A 23,380-nucleotide genomic window follows, 5' to 3' on the forward strand; every position below is an offset into this window, starting at 1 on the left:
CTTTTATATTTAACTGATTGTTGCACTTAAAGGTGTAATTAATGTAAGAGTTGATCTTTATGGGTTGTGTGCAATCATATGTACAGTAACTGTATCAGAACTCTTCATAGTTTGGGTTTATGTGTTAATGAGATTTTAACAGAGACTGCGTTCTTTAGTTCTTTACTTTGTCATCTATGTAAAGATGTGTACTTTTTGATCTCCCAGTTATTTTTGTAAAATGAATGAAAATATGCACATAATCAAGTAGGCTATGTGATGTTGTAGCACTGTCATTGTTATTTTAATGTATTTGCAATGTTAAGCATCATAAACAGTAATGCAGCACTCATTTCTGTACAGATGAAAATATAATGACCTGTCCTGAACAGCCTTTTAATAACGCAACACGAGACCACGGCATCGTGTTCCAGCTGCAGTCGGACGCATGAACGCGCACTGAGGGACCGGCGGTTTTCAGCACTGGACTCTGATTCCGAGAGAGAGAGAGAGAGAGAGAGACAGAGAGAGTTAATAAAGAATGAGAGAGGAGGAGGCTGGTAAGAGAGCGCAAAGGGGCAGGACTCTCTGTCTCTCTCTCTCTCTCTCTCTCTCTTTCTCTCCCCTGTGTCTGTCTGTCTCTCTCTCCCTCTCTCTGTGGTGCTTTTAAGAGGAAACTTTGTGTTTTGTTCTGCAAGTTCACTTTAGTTCCCGCTCCTCTCTCTTGTACATTTCACTTCCTCGTGTATCCTCAGAGTTTGGAGCAGAAGATGCGCACGCGGATAAATGGACCGGTTCGGCTCTGTTCCTTAAATTCATCTTAATTCTTTCATTTGGATTTACGTCTCCAAAAGTCTTGGACTAAAGTGAACTTCATTTCTGCATCGGATGGAATGATGTGGAGGATTGTTTGGTTGTGTTGCACTCTGTGCGCTTCGTTACGCGCATCTGGTGGTGTTGCGTTCGGAGCGTTCTCTACACCTGCCAGCGCGTCTCTGCGCACACCTGCCCACCGGAGCAGCGGCGTCGTGCGTGCTGTGGATCGGATTTATCACGGCGGAGGTAAAGCTGGTTATCTTTTGTACCTGGACGGCAGGCGTTTTCAGTTGGATATGGAACGGGATGAGTCGTTACTGTCGCGTCACTTCAGTCCCAGCGTGGCCGCGCTGCTGAACGCAAGCCAGGACTCGGCGCCGCTGCGCCTGGAATGCGCTTACCGCGGAACCGTGAACACAAACGCGGAGTCTCTTGCGGTGTTTAGTTTGTGCGGCGGGGGACTTCAGGGATTTTTTGCCATTGATCACGCGCGGTACACGATCACACCTCTCATACGGGCGTCGGGACACGAGAATGACTTGCGCATCGTTGAGGATGCTGACGCGACGCGCGCTCTTCACTATTACACGCGCGAACGCTTCACTTTCAAAGCGATGCCCGAGTTGCACAGCTGCGGCACGCGTGACGGGAAAAGACCAAAGCGCACGCGGGGATCTCGAGGGATGCGGGGGAACCTGCAGCTGGATGAGGATGCGCGCGGAAGAACTTGGTGGACAAAGTTTATCAAGTCGGATGCGAGGCGGACGATGAGGCGCAAGAGGTCCATGTCTCGCGCCCGGACCGTGGAGCTCCTGCTGGTCGCGGATGATACCATGACGAAAAAATACGGGAAGGACCTCCATCACTACCTGTTGACGCTCGCGTCCATCGCGTCCAAACTGTACGGTCACGCCAGCATCGAAAACCCCATCCGTCTGTCTGTGGTGAAGGTCGTGGTTCTGGCAGAGGGTGAGAAAGGCATTGAAGTGTCCAAAAACGCCGCCGCAACGCTCAAGAGTTTCTGTAAGTGGCAAAACCAGCAGAACCCGTTAGATGACGACCACCACCATCACCATGACGCGGCCATCCTCTTCACCAGGCAGGTAAACAAACAAACGGACACACGTGCGTCAGACGCGCTGCAGCCTTTGCGCACTTTGCGCTGTGCATGATCAAGAATTGGGTGGCGCATTTTGTGGTCTTGTATTTTTAAACTAGCATGTGTGCAATTTGGAATCGAACCAATGACCTTTGCGTTTTGCTAGTACTTTGTCATTTGAGCTGCTGAAGAATATTTGTACAGTGGTCAACTTTCCAGTACATTTACTTTTTTTCATTTATGAGATACATCTATCAAAAGTGTCTTACAAATAAAGGAGAATCCAACATTTTCTTTATGAGTACCATGTAAATACCAAGTTATATGAATCTGGTAATCAATCAGGTTGTATGATCATGTGTTTAACTGCTGTGGGAACATCAATCTCTCACCCTTCCTGTTCCACATTCAAACTGATTTCCTTTGTTACTGTTTTTTTAGGCAGGAGACTTTGGAGAGCTCCTCCCGGAATCCTGTAGTCTATAGTGTGTCTGTGTGTGTGGGTGTGCGACCTCATGTGCTGTCCCTGCACATTCCTCATGCAATACACTGTTTAAATCAGCTGATGGTTTAGATGATCAGATACTGTATCTGAGTCCCACTGCTCTCTCTCTCTCTCTCTCTCTCTCTCTCTCTCTCTCTCTCTCTCTCTCTCTCTCTCTCTGTGGAGTACTTGGAGCTGTGAGGAAAATAAACAGATCTCCCATTTGAAATCCATCCACTAGCTGAGACCACACTCGTTTACCACCACAAAAGTCCACAGTGGAGTAAAGAGCGCCAGGCCTCCCTCAGTCTCCTCACTTGTGGTTTTTGAGCTTGTCATATTTCCTGACGAGTCTTGTGGTTTATGTCATGCGAGGTCTCAGTCAGTAGGGCTGAATTCCATACTAGGGTTGGGAATCGGGAAACCTAGTGGTCCTTTAGCATCGTTTACATGACAATTGGTTTGGTTCTGAAAAGGGTTCTGAAGCAGCTTTTCATTTATGTTTCAAAGTTAATTCAATTTGAAAATGTGCATGTGTAAAAACCTAGAAACAAACACAGATTGCACTTATTTGCTACTATACATATTTATTGAATTATTTTTGAATTGATAATAGAATTGGAATTGTAAAGAGGTCATAAATAGCCAAGTATAGAAATGATTAAATCCCTGGTCTGGAATACCTCGAACCGGATCCATTCCTTGTGTCTTCTCTTGGCTCTGCTGTAAGTGATGCTGACGTTGTTTCCCCTTAGTAAGGATCACCACTCCAAATTCCACTGAGAGGAACGTCTCCTGGCAGAGAAAGAGGTCCCTGGACTGGCACATATGGGTTGATGCCAGCAGCCTCTTTCCTCCAGCGGAGTTCAGTGTGTGTGTGTGTGGTTGGGAAGTACCATGTCAACAGTCCATGATGGGCAAAAAAGCTCACAAACGCCCACTGAGAGCTTCACAGCTGTGGCACAAACACTGAGGCATCAATTCCTTTTAGCTGATGTCCAAAACTTTCTCTTTATGAACTGATTTGAAGTAGTTTAATGAGAGACTAAAGGAATACTTCAGCCACAAAAGATAAACTTGACTTTGTGTTGTTTTAAGTCCGTGTGACTTTCTGTTCTGTGGAACAAAAAAACAAGATTTTCTGAAGAATTTATGGTTTTGGTTATTCTGTGTGTTGTAACCAAATACAGTGCAGAAATAAAATAACTGCATACAGGTTTGGTGAAATAATAACAGAATTCTCTCATTTGCAGGTTACATCTACTTATGTCAAAGTTTCAATCATCTTTATTTGGACAGATGGACTGCAACAATAACAGATCCAATTCCATATGAATATAATTTCTGTTATATGAAGGTTTCAGGAGAGCATGCTCCATCAGAAAACGCTTTGATTCCATTGATTTCTATTAGGATTATGCATGGGAAAGTCATGCTACCAAAACATCTCAAACATAGAGGTGGGTCAGGTCGTGCTTTCAGATTTTAGACCCATCAGTGTTTTCTCTGGTATGAGAGAAATCGGCCTCCTCTGTGCAATAGCTGTCAACCCTACAGTTTTCCTGGGATTTCCTCATATTTTACTATTCAATCCCGCCATCATCTCGTTTAAATAATTCCTGTATTTTTACTACTGGCCATATTTGATGTTTGCTACATTCACCTCCAGTAAAGCAGACTGCAGTATATCTTTAATATATCACTCAAACGACACCCACCAATGAAACAAGAAGAAAAGCTTCCCGAGGGAGGTTGAACCTTTAGCATTCCAGAAGGTGTTAAGGAATGCAACGTGTGTGACCTATCCTATGTGTAATATAACAAGTCTCTTGCAGATGCAAAAAAATGATACAAGGTTTATGCATCATTCCCTTGCATAGTAATGAAAACAGGGGTGTGTTAAGTTTCGGGAAATTTCCCTTATTTCCAAATCGTAATGTTGACAGGTATGCTCTGTGCTGTACTTTTCAGCCTTTAATTTCATATTTATGAAAGATGTTTTTTGTTTGAGCATTCGTCGTTTCAACCAAACAAACGTTTTCACGTAATTAGAATACAGTAAGAACCTTGTTACAAATAATCAAGGCATTTTTTCCTCAGAATGAGTTCAGGCGTGTGGATTCGTCCATGCAGCTCAATGCATACCACAGAATACTGAAACAAGAGCTACATTGAGAGCAGATAGGATTATGAGTGAATGTCTGATTACATCAGACAGAGACGATAGACACGTGACTGCACCGAGACCACGACAGACAATAAATCATGTGTCCGTAGACAGACTTTATCATCAGACTATTCTCTTCTCATGGGAGTTTGTGTTATGACGTGCTGTTGGATCGTGCAACATTGTCTAGAGATTAGTTTTTATCTGAGCATCTTAGTTTTTCTCCTCTTGTCAGAACTTTGTGATTGCAAACATTCAGATGTCTGTTTTGGAATCCAAAAGTTATGAAGGGTTTTTCTGCACACATTCACCTCCATCCGCCCCCTGTTTATTAGTTGTAACGCGCTGGGACATTTCACACATCCTGCACGGCGACGGCTATATGTTAACAGTTCACTGAAAATCTCACAGACATTCTGGATCTATCCATCTATACGCCCCAGTGTCTGAAATCCTTTCGCTTGGTGCCAGCGTTGGGTAGCATCGGTCTAGGATTGATTCCGGCCTCTCTGGAGTCGCTCGGTAGGATGAAGAATTTGTTTTTGACATGAGGAGCTGGATTTGTTCAGTTTTGACGTTAGCATTGCGTGATGTATCTGTCATGTCTTAGAAATCAGTTTACAACAGATTCTTCTGCATCATCACACAATATCCACAGCAAACTCTGTGTAGTACATCATGCATGTGTTTTAAATTGCTTTAGTAAAAGTGTTAAGACATTGTTAAGTGCCAGGAGGAAGTTCACATTTGTCCCCACCCTGTTGACAGGCCTGACACAGAACGTCATGATTATTTAAGTGATATTTTCACTTTGTGTTATTTCATGTTTTAACATTTAGGCCCTGTCCACACATAAACATAACATTTCAGAAACTGTTGCATCGCTGTTTTGTAGCCGGTGAAACCGAAGATTAGATGTCATTGTTTGTCCCGAGACGAGACTCTGTAATGGTTTCTGGTTGTCCAACATGGCATTACGTTAGGGATATACAGTGAGAAAAAGTATTTGAACACCCTGCTATTTTGCAAGTTCTCCCACTTAGAAATCATGGAGGGGTCTGAAATTGTCATCATAGTTGCATGTCGACTGTGAGAGACATAATCTAAAAAAAATCCAGAAATCACAATGTATGATTTTTTAAACTATTTATTTGTATGATACAGCTGCAAATAAGTATTTGAACACCTGAGAAAGTCAATGTTAATATTTGGTACAGTAGCCTTTGTTTGAGGTCAAACGTTCCCTGTAGTTTTTCACCAGGTTTGCACACACTGCAGGAGGGATTTTGGCCCATTCCTCCACACAGATCTTCTCTAGATCAGTCAGGTTTATGGCCTGTTGCTGAGAAACACAGAGTTTGAGCTCCCTCCAAAGATTCTCTATTGGGTTTAGGTCTGGAGACTGTCTAGGCCACGCCAGAACCTTGATATGCTTCTTACAGAGACACTCCTTGGTTATCCTGGTTGTGTGGTTCTGGTCATTGTCATGTTGGAAGACCCAGTCTCGATCCATCTTCAATGCTCTAACTGAGGGAAGGAGGTTTCCCCCAAAATCTTGCAATACATGGCCCCGGTCATCCTCTCCTTAATACAGTGCAGTCGCCCTGTCCCATGTGCAGAAAAACACCCCCAAAGCATGATGTTACATCCCCCATGCTTCACAGTATGGATGGTGTTCTTGGGATGGTACTCATCATTCTTCTTCCTACAAACACGTTTAGTGGAATAATGACCAAAAAGTTATATTTTGGTCTCATCTGACCACATGACTTTCTCCCATGACTCCTCTGGATCATCCAAATGGTCATTGGCAAACTTAATATGGGCCAATGTTGAGGTGTACAATTTTGTCTCTAGTGTCTTTGGACAGCTCTTTGTTCTTGGCCATGTTAGTAGTTGGATTCTTACTGATTGTATGGGGTGGACAGGTGTCTTTATGCAGCCAACAGGTGCATCTAATTTCGGATAATAAATGGAGTGGAGGTGGACATTTTAAAGGCAGACTAACAGGTCTTTGAGGGGCAGAATTCCAGCTGATAGACAGGTGTTCAAATACTTATTTGCAGCTGTATCATACAAATAAATAGTTAAAAAAATCATACATTGTGATTTCTGGATTATGTTATTTAGATTATGTCTCTCACAGTGGACATGCACCTACGATGACAATTTCAGACTACTCCATGATTTCTAACTGGGAGAACTTGCAAAATAGCAGGGAGTTTAAATACTTATTTTCCTCAGTGTATCACCATCTGTTGGTTTGGCATGCTCTTGACAACGCTTCATACCGGGGTTTTCCGTGTTCGTGTGGACGTAGAGATTAGAATCTACTTTGCAACAATCTTCAAATGATGCTTCTACAAGATACAAATCAACATTTAAAGCCGTTTCAGAGGAATACAATAAATGGCTGAGAACTGTAGGAATGTTTGGTTGTATTGCCCAGCCCTGTTCACATTAGAGGATTAATATTTTGTAGGTCCAAAGAGTGCAGAAGCCCTTCACTGATGTTGTGCTCTGTAAACAGACCTCAGATCAGTTTAAAGAATAACCCAGACCATATGCTTGGCCCTGGAACGCCCCATAAATCAGAACCAGCTGACAGAAGCTTGCGGCGTTCTTGGGCCCGTCACACCTAGAATCAAATATCCAGAGTCTTCTCCACCTACCGCTTGTCTTCCTGTCTGTCTGCACTCGACATGTTTGCTCAAACCCCTTGCCAAGTGTGAGAGCCATGAGCATATAAACATTCCCGTGTGTGTGTGTGTGTTTGCGTGTGAGTTAGATGTTCTGATGTGACCCAGGAGCTGTCAGGAATCTTGTGTATGTTTTCATCATTCATTCACTAAAATGCAATATTTCAAACACTTTCTTTTGCCCAATGTTTTTCCATGGTATTCTTGAGTAGGAGTTTTGAAGGGTACCTGTCCATGCCATGTTCATCGATCTCTCTCTCTCTCTCTTACTCTTTCTCTCTCTCTTATTTACTCTCTCTGTCACACTCACTCTTTTTTACTCTGTATCTCTCTCTCTCTCTTTGTACACACCCTCTGTCTCTCTCTCTCTCTCACTTACCTTTCCACACACTTAAGGTACATTCACATTAAAAGCGACTTTGTCGTTGTGTGTCGCTCGTCCCTTTTAAAAAAGGTGTTTCTAAATCTGGTTGCAATAAACAAATAAGTAACATCCACTCCAGTAACTGACGAGAAACGGATGACGTGACCTCCACTGCTTCATTCTCATTGGCAGTTGCTCCCAAAAGCGCTCATAATTTGCATAAAGTTAAACTTTTCTCAACTTTGTCCATCCAGTCACCAACGGTCACTGTCGCTCGTGTCGCCGGAAGTCGCCAAGCTTCCATTGAAATCAATAGCCTCTTCCACACAGTAATTCTGGTAAATTACCATGAATTTACCAGAATGAATTTACCAGTAAATACAAAAATGTGCTGTTCAACATTTTGGCGTTCCGTTATTTTACCAGTAAGACATCATTCACACATCAGTATCAAAATACCGGTAAATTCGTTGAGAAAGCGGAAGTACCTGTAGCACGCGGCGAGCTCAGTGTTGTATTTGTAAACAATCCACGTCGTTCATATCCACGGTCCGTATTTTGTTGTTTTCACGTATGTGGTAAACAGTCGCGAAGTTGCTCATGACCAAACAACATTGAATGAGACGACGTCAAACCGAAAATGCGTTTTAAACAACAGTACTGTTTGCACTTTAGGCTTCACAGAGGGCGTTTTAAGGACGTCGGCAATTCGGCGGTAAGCTGTTTTAAACAACTTTGGTGAAGAAATGTGGACGTAAACTTCAGGTGTGCTCAACTTTCAAGCAGCATATGTGTGGAAACGTCAGTAAACAGTGCGTGGGTAAACGCGTCATCTGTATTAAAACGCTATTATTGGCCCGAAGCTGTCAGCACGGTCTGACGTCGTCCGTTCTAAATGCCGGTAATCCTATAATTTTCGTTCACACACTGCGTTTACCGGTAAATTACTGGTAATCTTACAACCTGTCTTACTGGTAAATTGGGAGCACTGATTTACCGGAAAGGTTCTGTTCACACATGCCATGTTAACGGCAATTTACCAGTAAATTACCAGTAAAGACTGTATGTGTGAAAGGGACTAATGAGATTGCGTCGCTCTGCTACTGCTAGTCGCCGCTAGCCTGAATGCAGCTTAACTCTTATCTCTTTCTGTTTCTCACTCAATGCTGCGTTTACACCAGCCATGGTAGAGGGTGCAAGCATGGGTGATTTACATGTTAAGTCAATGCAAAGACGCGATTAGGCATCCTGCCTCGCGGTACGCGCGGTAGGCACGGCGCTAATGACGCGGAACGAATTGAACATTGAAAAATCTGAACTTTGCCGGATTTCCGCGCCGCGTAACCAATCAGGACCTTGTGGTAGCAGTGACGTGATTACAGGAAGTGAGCGATGTCTCAGCAGAGTTGCAGAAGTCCTCCCATGCTGCGAATTTCCGCGTGAATGTCTCGAATGACTAGAATTTCACGCACGGCTTTCAGGCTGCCCTGCCAACAATGCTATAAAAAAAGTGTAGTGGACGCTCTGATGCACAAATGCATTCTCTGAAAATCTCTCAAAAGAAGGTTTCCACCAAACTGCGTCATAGCTCATTACCATAAAGTTGAGCTGATTTCAACTCTCCTCGACGCTCACAGTGTCCATGACGCGCTGGAGCTCGCCACCGGCTCTCATTGAAAATGAATGACTTCCGGACACTTTTAGATGTAGAGGTATAGTTACACAGTTCATCTGATCACAAGAGTAACATCTCTCCTCTTTTGGACAATCCCATGATTTGATGATGTGTATACGTTTTTTTCATCTGTGTTCATTGGTTCTGTAGATCGAGCTGTTGGGTAAGCTTGTAACCCGCTGGCCAGCTTCTTTCATCATTACACATGCGTTCCTCTGAGCTCATGAGCTGAACACATATAGACGACTGAGCAGAATGTTGCTTTTTCAAAAGCAGGCGGTCTCGAGGGCCCGTCGGTTTTAAAACGCTCTTTCTTTCATGTGGCTCGTGAGCTGTTTGGCATCAGAACCCAGACTCTTTTCATCCTCTTTAAATGAGTAAACACACAGAACGGCTGTCATCAACACTTCTGTGAAAAATCAACCTGTCTTTGTGTCTGTGTGTGTTTAGCTGTGAGAGTCTTTGAGAAATATGAGCATTTGTGTGTCTGTTAGATTATGGCTCAGTGCCATTTGACAGTAAACATAAAAACAGGTTACATGTATGTGTGTGTTCATTTGAACCTGTATGGAAATTCATTTACTGTTGCTTCTTAAAACGTTCTTGATGTATTTTGTATATAATTGTATATAAAATCACAGAAAAGTAATCATGTGGCCTCACCAACAGTTCAAATGAGTCCAGTGTCATTGGAAATAAATGACTTCCAGTCGGCCTCCTCAGGGTTTTGTCATTGAATAAACCAAACTCTTGTGTAACATTGTCTCTCAGGGGTTTTACATGAGTCTTTATTGATCACTGCTTCCTCTACAACCCCCAAAACAGGAAGAGGAAAAGATGCTAATTGCTGAAACTATATATACAGTCAGTGGACATAATTGTGCCAGTTGCTTTTCATAATCTTTCATCATAATGAAATAATTTGATATCTGATAAGTGTGTGTGTATGTGTGTATGTGATGTGTGCAGGATCTGTGTGGACATCATTCATGCGACACTCTCGGGATGGCTGACGTGGGTACCGTGTGTTCTCCAGAGAGGAGCTGTGCCGTCATCGAGGACGACGGACTTCACGCGGCGTTCACCGTGGCGCACGAAATCGGTATTCATCACATCAAGCTGCATTCACGCATGAAGATTTAATCCACACTCACACAACATTTATGACATCACTTCCTGTGCGTACGTTCAGGGCATCTGCTGGGTCTGTCTCACGACGACTCGAAGTTCTGCGAAGAACGCTTCGGCTCCACCGAGGATAAACGTCTCATGTCGTCAATCCTGACATCCATCGATGCCTCCAAACCCTGGAGCCGCTGTACGTCGGCCACGATCACAGACTTCTTCGATGACGGCAACGGTGAGAAATGATTCTGTTAACAAAACATATTTTCTTGTCAATTAAAAGCATAACGGACAGTCCCTGCAGGATCTTTTCACTAATATAATGTTGTTTCTAACATTAATCTGTAATGTTTATAGTTTTATTATTGGTGTTTATAGATATTGCTCGTCTGACATTGTGTTATTTTACCCCAAATGCTGTGAGAAATATTGTGAAAATAAAACTAAATTTCAAGCATTGGTGATTTCTACACGATAAGCACAGCCTCGAGTATCTTACTAGTTTTATGAAAGGCTTACCACACAATATAAATATTAAAGCAAAGAAAATCTCAATGCAACTTTCATGAAGTAAAATCACTCAAAGTTTTCTTTCTGCTGAATAAAATAGTCCCTGATTCACATTGCTAAGGGTGCTGCACATTGATACACAGAATATTTAAGTACAACAGTCATAGGGGTGTTTTATTATAAATAAACCCTAGCTATTGACCAATCAAAATCAAGAACTGGAACTAACCATTTTATAAAACACTTTATAGACGGTTTCATCGGATGCACATCTGGTGGCGCGATATGCGTCTGGTCCGAACTTTACTTCCGGTTTCAGTTTGTTTAATGCTCTGACTAGTTGCTAAACTAAACTCTTGAACAAATACATCGTCAAAAATAACAAATGTTTTGGTTTCCTAGGTAATCTACATTTATTTTGCTTGTTATATAAATAAACTACGTTTAATTAAAATACTTTGTTGTTATTTATTCTTAGCGGAGTTTACCGGAAGTTACGTGACGACCACGAAAGCTGCTTGTTTATGTTGTTACTGCTGAAACCGTCTATACCACGGGTCTGTTGAATGCTTTATTCTGATTGGTTGAGACATGTTCCATGGGTGTTGATTATTTTTCAATAACCGCACCTAACCTTTAAAATGTCTTAAAAATAGGCACCAGAGCAATGTTTGTAGTCACCGGGGTATAAGCGGAATAATTGACTCTGTTCCTTTGAATTATTTGAAAATAATGCATTATTTTCTTATAATTCAACGGCCCGTCGTCAATTATTCCTTACTTATAAATATGTTGACACTGAAGCTGTGGTTTGTGTGTTGTTGTAGCCGAGTGTTTGTTGGATTCACCTCGCCAACCTCTGTTGGGTCCAGAAGAGCTGCCCGGTCAGAGTTACGATGCCGCACTTCAGTGTCGTTTAGCTTTCGGACCGGAGTACACCATGTGTCCGGGCATGGACGTGTGCGCCCGCCTGTGGTGTGCTGTGATGAGGAAAGGTCAGATGGTTTGTCTGACCAAGAAACTCCCAGCTGTTGAAGGTACACCGTGCGGCAAGGGAAGAATCTGTCTACAGGGGAAATGTGTGGACAAAACTCGCAAGAAACATTATTCGGTAAATTTACTGTCTTACAACACAATCATCTTTAACTCTTATTTCTGTTTGATCTGAAGTCTTTTCATGTTTTCTCAGGGTCTTCATTCAAACCTTCTATTTAGGGCTTTTCAGGGTTTTTCTAAACCCCGGGTTAACAAAATCATGAGTTATCTGTTTCACGTTTCACACTCTTATATTCTTCATCATATCAATCATTTTTGCATTTGTCTTTTCTTCAGAATGATTTCTCTCGCAGTATCTGTACACTGTTTGAATCGTCATCTTAACAGCACACGTTTCATAAGATAGACCAGCTTAGGTCAACACCAACCAGCATTAATGAGGAAATTCATTTTCAGTTTATAGACTGAAAGCACCAGATAGTTATGGGTTTATATGCAGATATGAATCTCTTAAAAGCTGGCTGATATAATCCTCATGAGGCTGTTGGTTTGTTTTTGTTTATTTGCTGATAACTCACAGCTCATTGTTATCATCTCATGAATCTGATCCATATCTCAGTCTGTCACAATTGAGATATTTGAGGAATATCCATCGTAATGCAAGTTACAGATTCAGATGTGCTCTGAATTAAACACATTCATATCCATTTACACTTATACATTTGGCAGACGCTTTTATCTAAAGTGACAAATAACAATGAGAACGTTTACATGCACAGTCTTACGTCGATAATGCTTAATAAACTGATAACATGTGGGGTCATGTAAACGCGTAAAGCGGTTTTCTTTAAACGGGGAAAGCCCATAAACTGCATAAGCAAAAACAATCAGCACAGGTAGTTTTTTGCTCATTACTCTGATTTTGCGTTGCATGTAAACACCCATGTAAAAACCGTCTTTTAGCAGTTTTGTTCATGTGCACATTTATCTGTGTGTAAAAGATAAACGTCACACGCAAAAGTGCAAAGTAACGCAAAAAATCTGTGCTCAACTCAAGCAGTTGACATGAAGATAACTGCGAAAATAAAAGCTGATGTTACATTTGCAGGTTCTGAAGACAAAAGAAGAAATACAGATTTAAGGCTTTTTGAATAATTTTATGTACTATAGGTGATGATGCCAACTGCCTGCGAGAAACCTGACAAATCTCCAAATCCCATGTGAATGCAGTTTTCTGCATAGCTGGTTTATTGATTTGCATGTAAATGCATGTAAACATGTTTCTATAATCAGCAGATTTTTGATAGTTACCTGTTTATTGTTAACGCACTCAATGTGTGCATTAATCAGTATGCGTGTTCACCCATGATGTTTTGCGGAGCTAACGCAACATTATACTATTCAGCTATTGAGCTACAGGAACACTTTGTCCTCCAGTGGACAGCTTGAGTATTTTCCTCCATGTGTACTGAAACTTATTTTTGTCTCACTGAAGAAAATCCAGTATGTGTGTTTGTTTGTCTTATATAATAAGTAAATGTGGTTGGGTTGTGTCACAGACATTCCCATCACTGCTAGTCTCTCTTCAGGTCATTTATAAACTTCATTAGGTCAGTAAATGTGTGTTTTCCACTACATTCACTTCATGCCATTAAAGTGAGTCTGTCTAACTCTTATTTGTTGAATCCATGAGCTTGCTGGAAATACTTTATAGGGCTGATGGGATTTATTCATTTAATGATTTTTAAGAGCACAAGTAATGAGTTAATAAATCAACTGTACGTGTCAAATTTAAGTCATACTTGATTCTGTGTACTTCATTAATTGTTACCGGTTATTTTCAAGTAGAAATGTTTGTAGTTGTCTTTGTATGTTACTCTTATTTTTCACCCTTCTCTTCTTCAGCGAGCTGTACTCAATTACCGCAGAAATGTTGTGCATCACAATTTAACAGGGTTGCAAAATTTGGGGAATTTTGGAATCTTCCATGGAAATTATAAATGGATGAATGAGAATTGTGGCACATGGATAAAGATGAGTCAGATGTCAAAGAAGCAAATGTTTGAATGTGACACGGTTTCTATAAATCACCCAAAATTGACAAATTGTTTTCTATAATTCCTTAAGTTTTGAACTTGGAATATTTCCAAAATTCCTGAGCTTTGCAACACTACATTTTAATCAGAACAGATTTGCTATACAGTATTGTGTCTGTATGTCAACTGTACTGCTCTTTCTATACTTGTGTACTCTTAATAACTATGCTAATACTCCGATAGGTTAGGTATTTCTAAATTAGTTATCTAATATGTTCTGTATACACTGCAAAAATGACTTTCTTACTTAGTAAAAATCAGCAAAAATATCTAGAAATTCTTGGGTTGGGATGTATTTTCTTGATGAGCAAAATGAACTAGGAAAAAGTTTTTAGACAAAAAATATAAACTTTAAGTAAATTAGTGCTTAAAACTAGCAAAAAAATCTGCCAATGTAATAAGAGATGTTTTCTTTAAATAAGTTTACTTTTTTTCTTATTCCATGGGCAGATTTTTTTGCTTGTTTTAGGCACGAATTCGCTTGAATGTTGTATTTTGTGTCTGGGGGCTTTTTCCTGGTTCATTTTGCTCATCGGGAAGATACATCTTAATTTAGGAATTTTTTGATATTTTTTTACTGAAAACAAGACAAAAATACATAAATAAGTAAGAATGTGATTTTTTGCAGTGTACACACAGGAATACAAGGATGACACATAATATTAGTTCATCTCAAACTGTATACATGTTGAAATAGTAGTATGCTATTAAATACGTCAATGACTGCATCTGTGTCTGGTTAGGACAGTAAAGAGATTAATAATCTTTTATTGCTTTATATCGCATGAGATTTATCTCTCTAAGTGTAATTCTTTATGGCAGGCGTCTAATCACGGCAGTTGGAGCTCGTGGGGTTCGTGGGGTTCGTGTTCACGCACTTGTGGCAGCGGTGTCCAGTTTGCACAGCGTCTCTGCAATAACCCTCCACCGCGAAACAACGGCCGGTACTGCACGGGAAAGAGAGCCGTCTACAGGTCCTGTAACGTCAACCCGTGCCCGCCAACCAGTAAGACATCACATCACAGTAAAATCACAGTTTGTAAAACATATAGGTTTACCCTTATTATTTTATTGTCTTTGTTAGAAAAGAGTTTCAGACAGGAACAGTGTGCGCTCCGGGACGGCCCTCAAACGGACCCTAAAGGAGTGAAGACTTTTGTGGAATGGGTACCAAAATATGCAGGAATTCTGCCGAAAGACGTCTGCAAGTTAACCTGCCGGGCGAAAGGCACAGGATACTATGTTGTGTTTTCTCAGAGAGTGAGTTTACATTTATATTACGGATTAATATCCTACACACACGTTTGTCTTGAGAGTAAACCTAAAGAATACGAGATGTTCTTCTGTAAAAATGAACACATCATACCCGTTTGCTGTAATTTCGTGTGCTTTTGGTGCAGGTGATTGATGGAACAGAATGCCGGCCGTACAGCAGCTCGGTTTGTGTTAAAGGAAAGTGTGTCCGTACCGGCTGTGATGGAATCGTTGGCTCTAAACTTCAGTTTGATAAGTGTGGCATCTGTGGTGGAGATGAAAACAGCTGTATCAAAGTGGCTGGAAATTTCACTAAGAAGAGGTTAGAAAACACAAACACACTTTTCACTTTAAAGCAAACAACATACAGACAAAATAGATTCAAGTGACTGACAGATTTGACACTTGATCCTCAATCAGCTTTTATTATTTTTATTGGTACAATCAGAGCCGGCCCTAGACCTTTGGGGGCCCTAAGCAAAATTTGGTCCGTTTTAAGTAAGGCCTAAAGAAAAGCAACGACTACCTTATGACTATACTGCACATATTATATCTACTATGTTATTTTTTTTTTAATGTGTCTATTAAATTTTGTTTTAATTATTCTATGTATACTGTATGTTAATGATCTTTTTTACATTGCTGGTCCTGAGTACGTATTTCGTTCTTATGTGGCAACGTGTAGCCTACAGAATGACAATTATATAAAAGACCTTAGGGTGGTCCCGGACAGGGAATATCTTAAGACAGGACTCGGCCTTAGTTTAATTAGAAAACATAACTAATTTTAACAAAAATGCCTTACTAAAAACATTATTTGTGTGGATTTTGAGGCAAAACAAAGGGCACAGGTGTATTTTAAGATATGTCAGTGCAAGCTTTTTTCAGTTTGGACAGCTCTTAGCCTACTTTTATTTTAGTCTAGGACTAGTTTAATTCTTGTCAGGGAAACTGCCCCCTCGAGTTCTTGATTTGAGTTCCATGTTTGATGTCTAACAGTTACAGAAAAATATGATGCCACTGACTGAACTGAATGGCAGTGCAGTGCAACAAACACACACTGATGAACTTGCTGAATAAAAAGACTGATAAAGTGATTTTCATTGACCATCAAAGAAACTAATTGACAGCAGAGTTTAAGAGGCACATAGGTTTGTGAATAATAACAATTAACTTGCAAATAATATTAATAATTGAAGATTAACAATTAACATTGCATTCATAACATTAATCTAACAAAGCTGGCTACTGTATGTCATATGCATTGCTATAGTTTAAATATTAAACACTGAACAGTGACATTATACACTTTTGCAAAGGCTAGCAGGTGGTTTAACAACGGTGTGCTGTCTGGACATGTTACCACGCATATGCGCATGAGTTTGTTTACTCTTACACATAAAACACTTTAAATTCAGACGTTTAACATTATAATTACACCAATGACATAAATATGTAGAAATGACAATGGCATACGTGAAATATAAGCGTAACAGAATTAATTTACCATGTTAAACCGTTTAAATATTAATTATTAAGCTTAATAAACCTATTCACGTTATGATGGCAAATATAAGAAAGAGAAGTCAAACAGAACACAGGTTTGGTCATTACCGAAGTCAAATAAGATCCACTTACTTCGCATTTATGCACAAACACACATAACATTAAAGAAATTGTCCTTAAAGCAACAGCAAAAGTTCGCGTCTGTATCAGCGATCCGGCTCAACTCAACTTTGCGTTCTGTGGGCGGGATGCTCGCCTGCACATAGATCGCGGGCACTAATTGGCTGCTGTGCTGGATGCTGTGTGTCAATCAATCTAGGCAAGAAAGAGATCTTATTAGCGAACTTTCATAATAACTATAATAACAAGTAACAGCCTTTTTAACATTGCCATAATAATAAATAATTAATATTTATATTTATTTTATGTAATTTTTTATGAATGATTTTTTTCAACCACTAGCTAAGTGACTTTAGGGGGCCCTCTGCTGGACACGAGGCCCTTTGCAATCGCAATGGTCGTTTAGTGGCTGGGCCGGCTCTGGGTACAATGTTCATGTCAACCCAAAATCTCTTTGATATCTCAGTTCTTTCTCCTGAGATCTAATGGAGATCAAATTGACACATTTTCTCAATAGTGTCTCAAACTGATTCTTTTAAAACCAAATAATCTGTGTTAACATTTCAAACTGGGACTGGGTATTGCAATTCAATTCTTTCTTTTTATGGTTTTGATTTGATTTATCTAAACTAAATCTAATATCGATTTGTTATTTTAGTTTTGCAGGCATAGAATTAATTTGGTGTGCTGTCACTTTAAAAGGTACCCTGGTTATATAAGCACACGTATGGTTTAATAGATTAACACTGGGATTGGCAATATAAATGTGAAAATAAAAATAATGCAAATATCACAGTTTTAATAAACTTAAAAAAAATATTTTGTTATCAGAGGCTGCCATTTTGTTTTTCATCACTATACATGATGTCAAATGGTTGCAATAAAACCCATTCTACTAACACTACAGCGAAGTAAACACGGTAAACAAGTCTTCAATCAGTAGATTATAAAATGATGCGAATTAGAAGATGAGAGTTATAAATGCACACAGACAGACAGGTGGTGATATTTGGTCTGCATTTCATTAAAAAAAACAGCATCAGGTCTTCTGTTTAGCACTTTTACAGAAAATAACACAAATAGAAAGAATAAAGAACACTTACATTCTTACATGAAAACTATGAAAGATACCTGTAGTAATATAATATCTTACAACAATCATTACACGTCAATAATGTCAGAAAGCGAGAAATAATGGTGGCCTCCATAGGTTAAAATAAGTCATTTTAAGTAATGAAAATATTTACTGTGTTTCTATCAATGAATTTTAGTAGTTGAAGGCAAATATTAAAGCATACAAGTCTTCATTGTTGGGTACCTTTTAAGACCTACATGTAATGCACAAATCTAATATACATAAGCACATGCGTTTACTTTCTGATTTATTCACATTTAAACAGCAGTCTACGTTTACAAGGACAATCGCTGCTTTTTGGAAGAATTTTTTGTGTAAATATGTAGGAAACGTGAGCCCAGTATTTACGCCCTGTCTGAGCCTTGACATGTGGCTTTCTGGGCACACGCTTAAAGCCGCAATATGTACGATTTTTGTAATAAAATGTCCAAAAACCACTTGCACAGTGTGATATATTTCATTCAATTGTGTACTAATTTGTAAATCCAGAGAAGTTCCTGTTTTAAATAATGCCTTGTCCTTTGTCTCACTTGTAATTTGTGGGGTTTCCATCCAAACGTGAAACAAATATTTTTAATATTTGCAAAAAAAAATCAAATGTGAATTAGGTGCGTTTTCATCAAGTTGTTTGAGCGAATGGTGGTGGTATTAGTAATCTAGTAACCAACAGTAAACAAATCAAGGGATGCTTAGAAAATGAAGACGAATTAACTTTAAATGTATAAATTAACTAGCAGTGCAGCTTGTTATTATCAAACTAAATGTTGTGCACAGAAGAAGGAATGCAGAATTTTTGATGCAGGCACTAACAGCAAGGGCATTATGATGAGCCCCATACTGTATGTAAAGACAACGTCAGCTGAAACAGCTAGATGATCGGTCACGTGGTTTAATGTTCACTACATCAGAATTTATTTAGCAAATGCATTTCCAACTCCCATTATTCACATTTACTCGTTTTCGCACAAGTCAAAAACCAAGTGAGCGTAAAAACTTTTATTTGAAATTTTGTTGGGTTTTCCTTTTCTTGTGTTTCAGTTCTTGGTTAAAATCAGATAATCAATCTTTTTTACTCAGCTCTACTGTACGTCTCATTTCTGTGTATTTTTATTTCTTGAAAAGAATATAAACATGATACTTCAAATAATCATAAGCAGAATCTGAGCTATAGAGTTTATATCTGAAAACCAATCATATCCCTTAAATGGCGGTCAGTGATCACTGGAAAGGAGATATTTTGTTATCTCTAGGTTTATTGTTTTAAGAGTATTACTGTAAGACAGAAGTGAATATATGTTGTGTGCTGATCTCTGTATGTTTTCTACAGTAAGGGTTATACGGATGTGGTGAAGGTGCCCGAGGGCTCGACACACCTGAAGGTTCGACAGTATAAACCTAAAGGCCAGACACGTTACACCGCTTACCTCGCCCTGCGTCGGCCCGGTGGAGAATATCTTCTGAACGGAAAGTTTATGATCTCCACGTCAGAGACGGTCATTCCCCTGAATGGCTCCGTCCTCAACTACAGCGGATGGAGTCAGAGAGACGAGTACCTTCACAGCATGGGCCCCGGGGCCTTACAGGAAAGCCTGGTGGTGCAGATACTCGCCACAGACGCTAAGAAGCCGCTAGACATCCGCTATAGCTTCTTCATGCCTCGTAAAATACCGCTTCCCCCTCGGACGTCACTCGTCGTGTCTTCGGCCACTGCCGCGGCGTTGTCGTCGGAGGAGATCATGACGTTTACTACCGAGGTTCCTTCGACGACAGAGCCTCCGTCGACCACGATCGCAGGACCCCGGTGGGTGACGGGACCGTGGATGATGTGCTCTAGAACTTGCGATACGGGTTGGCAAAGTCGCACGGTGCAATGCAAAGACCATCAGGACAAGCTGGCCAAAGGATGCCCGCTCACCGCCAGACCCTCGGCTTTCAAAAACTGCCTGAATAAAAAGTGTTGAGGACTCATGGATGAAATAAACTGAGGAACGATGTTGTTTTCTGGTTGGCCACGTCAGGTGTCCAGCAGAGACAGATGGAGCACATAAACCCTAACATGACTGAACCATTGCTGGTTCCTTTAGACTGACAGTTGTGTTTGTATAAATGCTGTTTCATGATCTAAACACAATCACTGTGGACTCCTGCTAGCGTCCAGATTTGTGTTGGACGCAGAGCTTTGGCTCAGACCGGTCGCTCGATGTAGCTCCGCCCCTTTGACAATCCTGCAACCGTTTAGCAGTGAATATTGCTACTGGACTGCAGTATCCAGATGTTTCAGGTCATATGAGCATCATTCATTGTCTCGCAGTAATTCAAGTCAAACTATAAACTTTTGACTGGAGGAGCAGTACAAGCTGTGTGAAATAATGATTATGTAAAAGTCGACGATTCAAGAATCTAAGATGATTATTCAGGACTTGTATCTGAATGTCTTGTGGGTTATCTGATAACATTGTTCATGTGTGTATGTATGTTTGTGTGTGTTTCATTGCACCCTATTAGGGTGCAGTGATTATTATTAACCCCATTTATGACCCTGGACCGCAAAACAAGTCAGAAGGGTCAATTTTCTGAAATTGGGATTTATACATTATCTGATAGTTGAATACATTTGAAAATCTAAGGGTGCACAAAAATCTAAATATTGAGAAAATGGCTTTTAAAGTTGTCCAAATAAAGACCTTAGCAACACATATTACTAATGACAGATATATTTTTGATATATTTACGGTAGAAAATTTACAAAATATCTTCATGGAACATGATCTTACTTTAAATCCTAATGATTTTTGGCATAAAAGAAAAATTGATCATTTTGACCCTTACAAAGTATTGTTGGCTATTTCTACAAGTATACTCGTGTGATTAAAGGTTTTGTGGTCCAGGGTCACGTTTACAAAAGCAGTGGCACAAATACCATACTCTTTTGAAATGTAATCTTATACCACACTGTAAAAAAATGCAGCATGAAGTTAAAAAATGCTTGGTTTTGGAAGTCAGTTCAACCTACTTTTTTAAGTTTTGACCTGTGATAAGTTAATATAACTTATAAAAACAAGTTGTTTAACTTAAAGTAAAATTATATGTTGATTTGACAAAAATGCTGCATTTTTTTACAGTGCAAGGTAAATAAATGTCAGTACGTTACTGTATATCAAAGTACTATAGTATTACCATCTGATAGCATCACAGTACCATAGTATCATCACTGTACATTTTTTGTAAGTGTCTGTATGTCTCAGTGTGACTGTACATCGGTTTCTCTATAAGAGTCGAGGTACTTGAAAACGACAACGTGTCCTGAACACTCGCAATCACGCCAGCCGATCACACGGTTACCATGGCAATGATGTTTTTCAATCATTGCTCACCTGTTGCACACCTCACTTCAGCACCGTTTCTCAAACAAACTTCAGGAAATAAAGACATGCAGGAATAAAAGCTAAAATAAAGAGTGTTGAGGTCGTTTAATGTGACTCAAAGTGAATTAAACGTCCCTGTGCTCACATCAGATGATGGAACTCAACACTTTCATCTCTGTGTGGGTGAAACCTCACATTAGATTTATATACCGCTCTTAACTCGTAGTAGTATAATAACACACAAATCTCTCTCTCTCTCATGGCAGTATTTTGGTTAAAGTGATCTGAAGTTTGTTGATGATTTCTGTATGTGTCAGCTTCATGCAGTGATGTCTTTACTCATCTCAGTGGAAAGCAGCAGTTGTACTGAATACACACAGCACTGATTTTATAATTTATTGTTTGTACTGGTATGTGAAAATGAAAACACATGATGAATTTATTTATTGTTATGGTCATTTTGTGTCTCTTAACTACTATTGAACTAAAAACATGACTGAGCAGAAGATTTCCTTGTTAAGAGGATTTTCCTTGTGTTTTTTAATCATCTTCATAAATATATTTGTGTATATAAAAAATGGCTATATTATAGTTTCCATTTATGGATTTATTTGTTGCCATTGTCATCTCACAACAAATGAATCAAAAAGCCAATTCAGTTGAATCTGTGACTAAATGACATATTCACGACATCACAAATCACTGCATCTATTAAACATGTCACTAACTACCGCATGCTTCAGTATATGCTTTCATCTTAACAATAAAAATCTGAACATAAGAGCATCTATGATCCAACAAAAAGCACTGTTTAATCTCATCAATAGTAAACAGAGGAGGCTGGGGCAAGTTGTCACGCTGTTTATTGTAGTTCATCTTCACCTTATCTGTGTAGTTGTGTTTGGCCTCAATCTTATCTTGTCTAAACTTAACCTTTATCATAGTTTTCTCGTCTTAATGTATGTCCTTGTTTTTATTTGACAAAGATTCTTAGTTTTGAGGACAAAATTAAAAAGTATTTTTTGAAAAAAGATTGAGCTAAAACCAACAAAAATCAGAAAACATTTTATCCAAAGACTTACAAGAGTCTTACGAGAGCACATTAAAGAGATAGTTCATCCAAAAATTAAAATTCTGTAATTTATTCCCTATCATATTGTTACAAGCCTGTATAAATTTGTGAACTGTTTGTGAGCCCCATTCACTGTCATAGTAGTGAAAAAGAATACTATGTAAGTGAATGGGGCTCATGTTGGTTTGGTTACTAACATTGCCCAAAACATCTTCCTTTGGGTTCATCAGGACAAAGACATTTATACAGGTTTGTAACAACATAAGAGTGAGTAAATGATGACAGAATTTTTATTTTTGGGTGAACTATCCCTTTAAGATATTTGACTTAAATGAGATTGAAGTTATTTTTAATAAGAAGCAGACTTTTGACTTGAAAACTTTGAGTTCAAATATACAGCACACTCTGTGATGACAATTGCTTTCTGAAACTATCCTGACTTAGGCCTATAAAAGAAACTTGTCAACTTCTACACTTGGGATTAATGATGTAAATCACAGAAGACCATAAAATAATCTCACCATCAATCTCAACTATTAAGAGACACAAGCAAATGATTAGTGTCAACACTGATATATAGACCTTAAACTCTCTTTTAAACTGTTTATTGAATGAGATGATCCAACAAGTGAACAACAATGAATTATCATACAGTATCATCAGATGATCAAGCCCTTGAGCTGTGTGTGCTCTGTTAAGTGAGCTACAGGAACATGCATCAACTCAAGCAATTTTAGAAACATCTCTGATATAAAACCTAATGAAGACCTCCATTAAATCTCCTGGGCTATATGAGCATGAAATAATGTTATATATCTCCATCACTCTCTGATGCCTGACAGACAGATATTTTCCCTATAACTGATTATGTGAAGAGTAATATGTTATAGTAAGTAATATGTTATATATTGGTTTTAC

General features: G+C 39.4%; 1 protein-coding gene across 1 annotated transcript; it reads left to right on the forward strand.

Annotated features, from left to right (window-relative positions):
* The first annotated feature begins 595 nt into the window (after positions 1–595).
* Positions 596–21,981, forward strand: adamts5 (ADAM metallopeptidase with thrombospondin type 1 motif, 5 (aggrecanase-2)). The gene is made up of 8 exons (XM_055206262.2): positions 596–1,898; positions 10,253–10,385; positions 10,476–10,643; positions 11,746–12,029; positions 14,833–15,016; positions 15,095–15,270; positions 15,411–15,586; positions 19,353–21,981. The coding sequence occupies exons 1-8, from the start codon at positions 873–875 to the stop codon at positions 19,984–19,986; spliced, it is 2,781 nt and encodes a 926-aa protein (XP_055062237.2). The 5' UTR covers positions 596–872; the 3' UTR covers positions 19,987–21,981.
* The last annotated feature ends 1,399 nt before the right edge of the window (positions 21,982–23,380 follow it).

The sequence above is a fragment of the Misgurnus anguillicaudatus genome, chromosome 3, assembly GCF_027580225.2.
Source record: "Misgurnus anguillicaudatus chromosome 3, ASM2758022v2, whole genome shotgun sequence".
Lineage (NCBI taxonomy): Eukaryota > Metazoa > Chordata > Actinopteri > Cypriniformes > Cobitidae > Misgurnus > Misgurnus anguillicaudatus.

Bases quoted from the DNA above. Each gene is read 5' to 3' on its own strand.
- adamts5 (XM_055206262.2), top strand. From the start codon at position 873: ATGATGTGGAGGATTGTTTGGTTGTGTTGCACTCTGTGCGCTTCGTTA. The intron at 1,899-10,252 runs GTAAACAAACAA...TGATGTGTGCAG, and splicing joins CCATCCTCTTCACCAGGCAG to GATCTGTGTGGACATCATTC. The intron at 15,587-19,352 runs GTTAGAAAACAC...TGTTTTCTACAG, and splicing joins GGAAATTTCACTAAGAAGAG to TAAGGGTTATACGGATGTGG.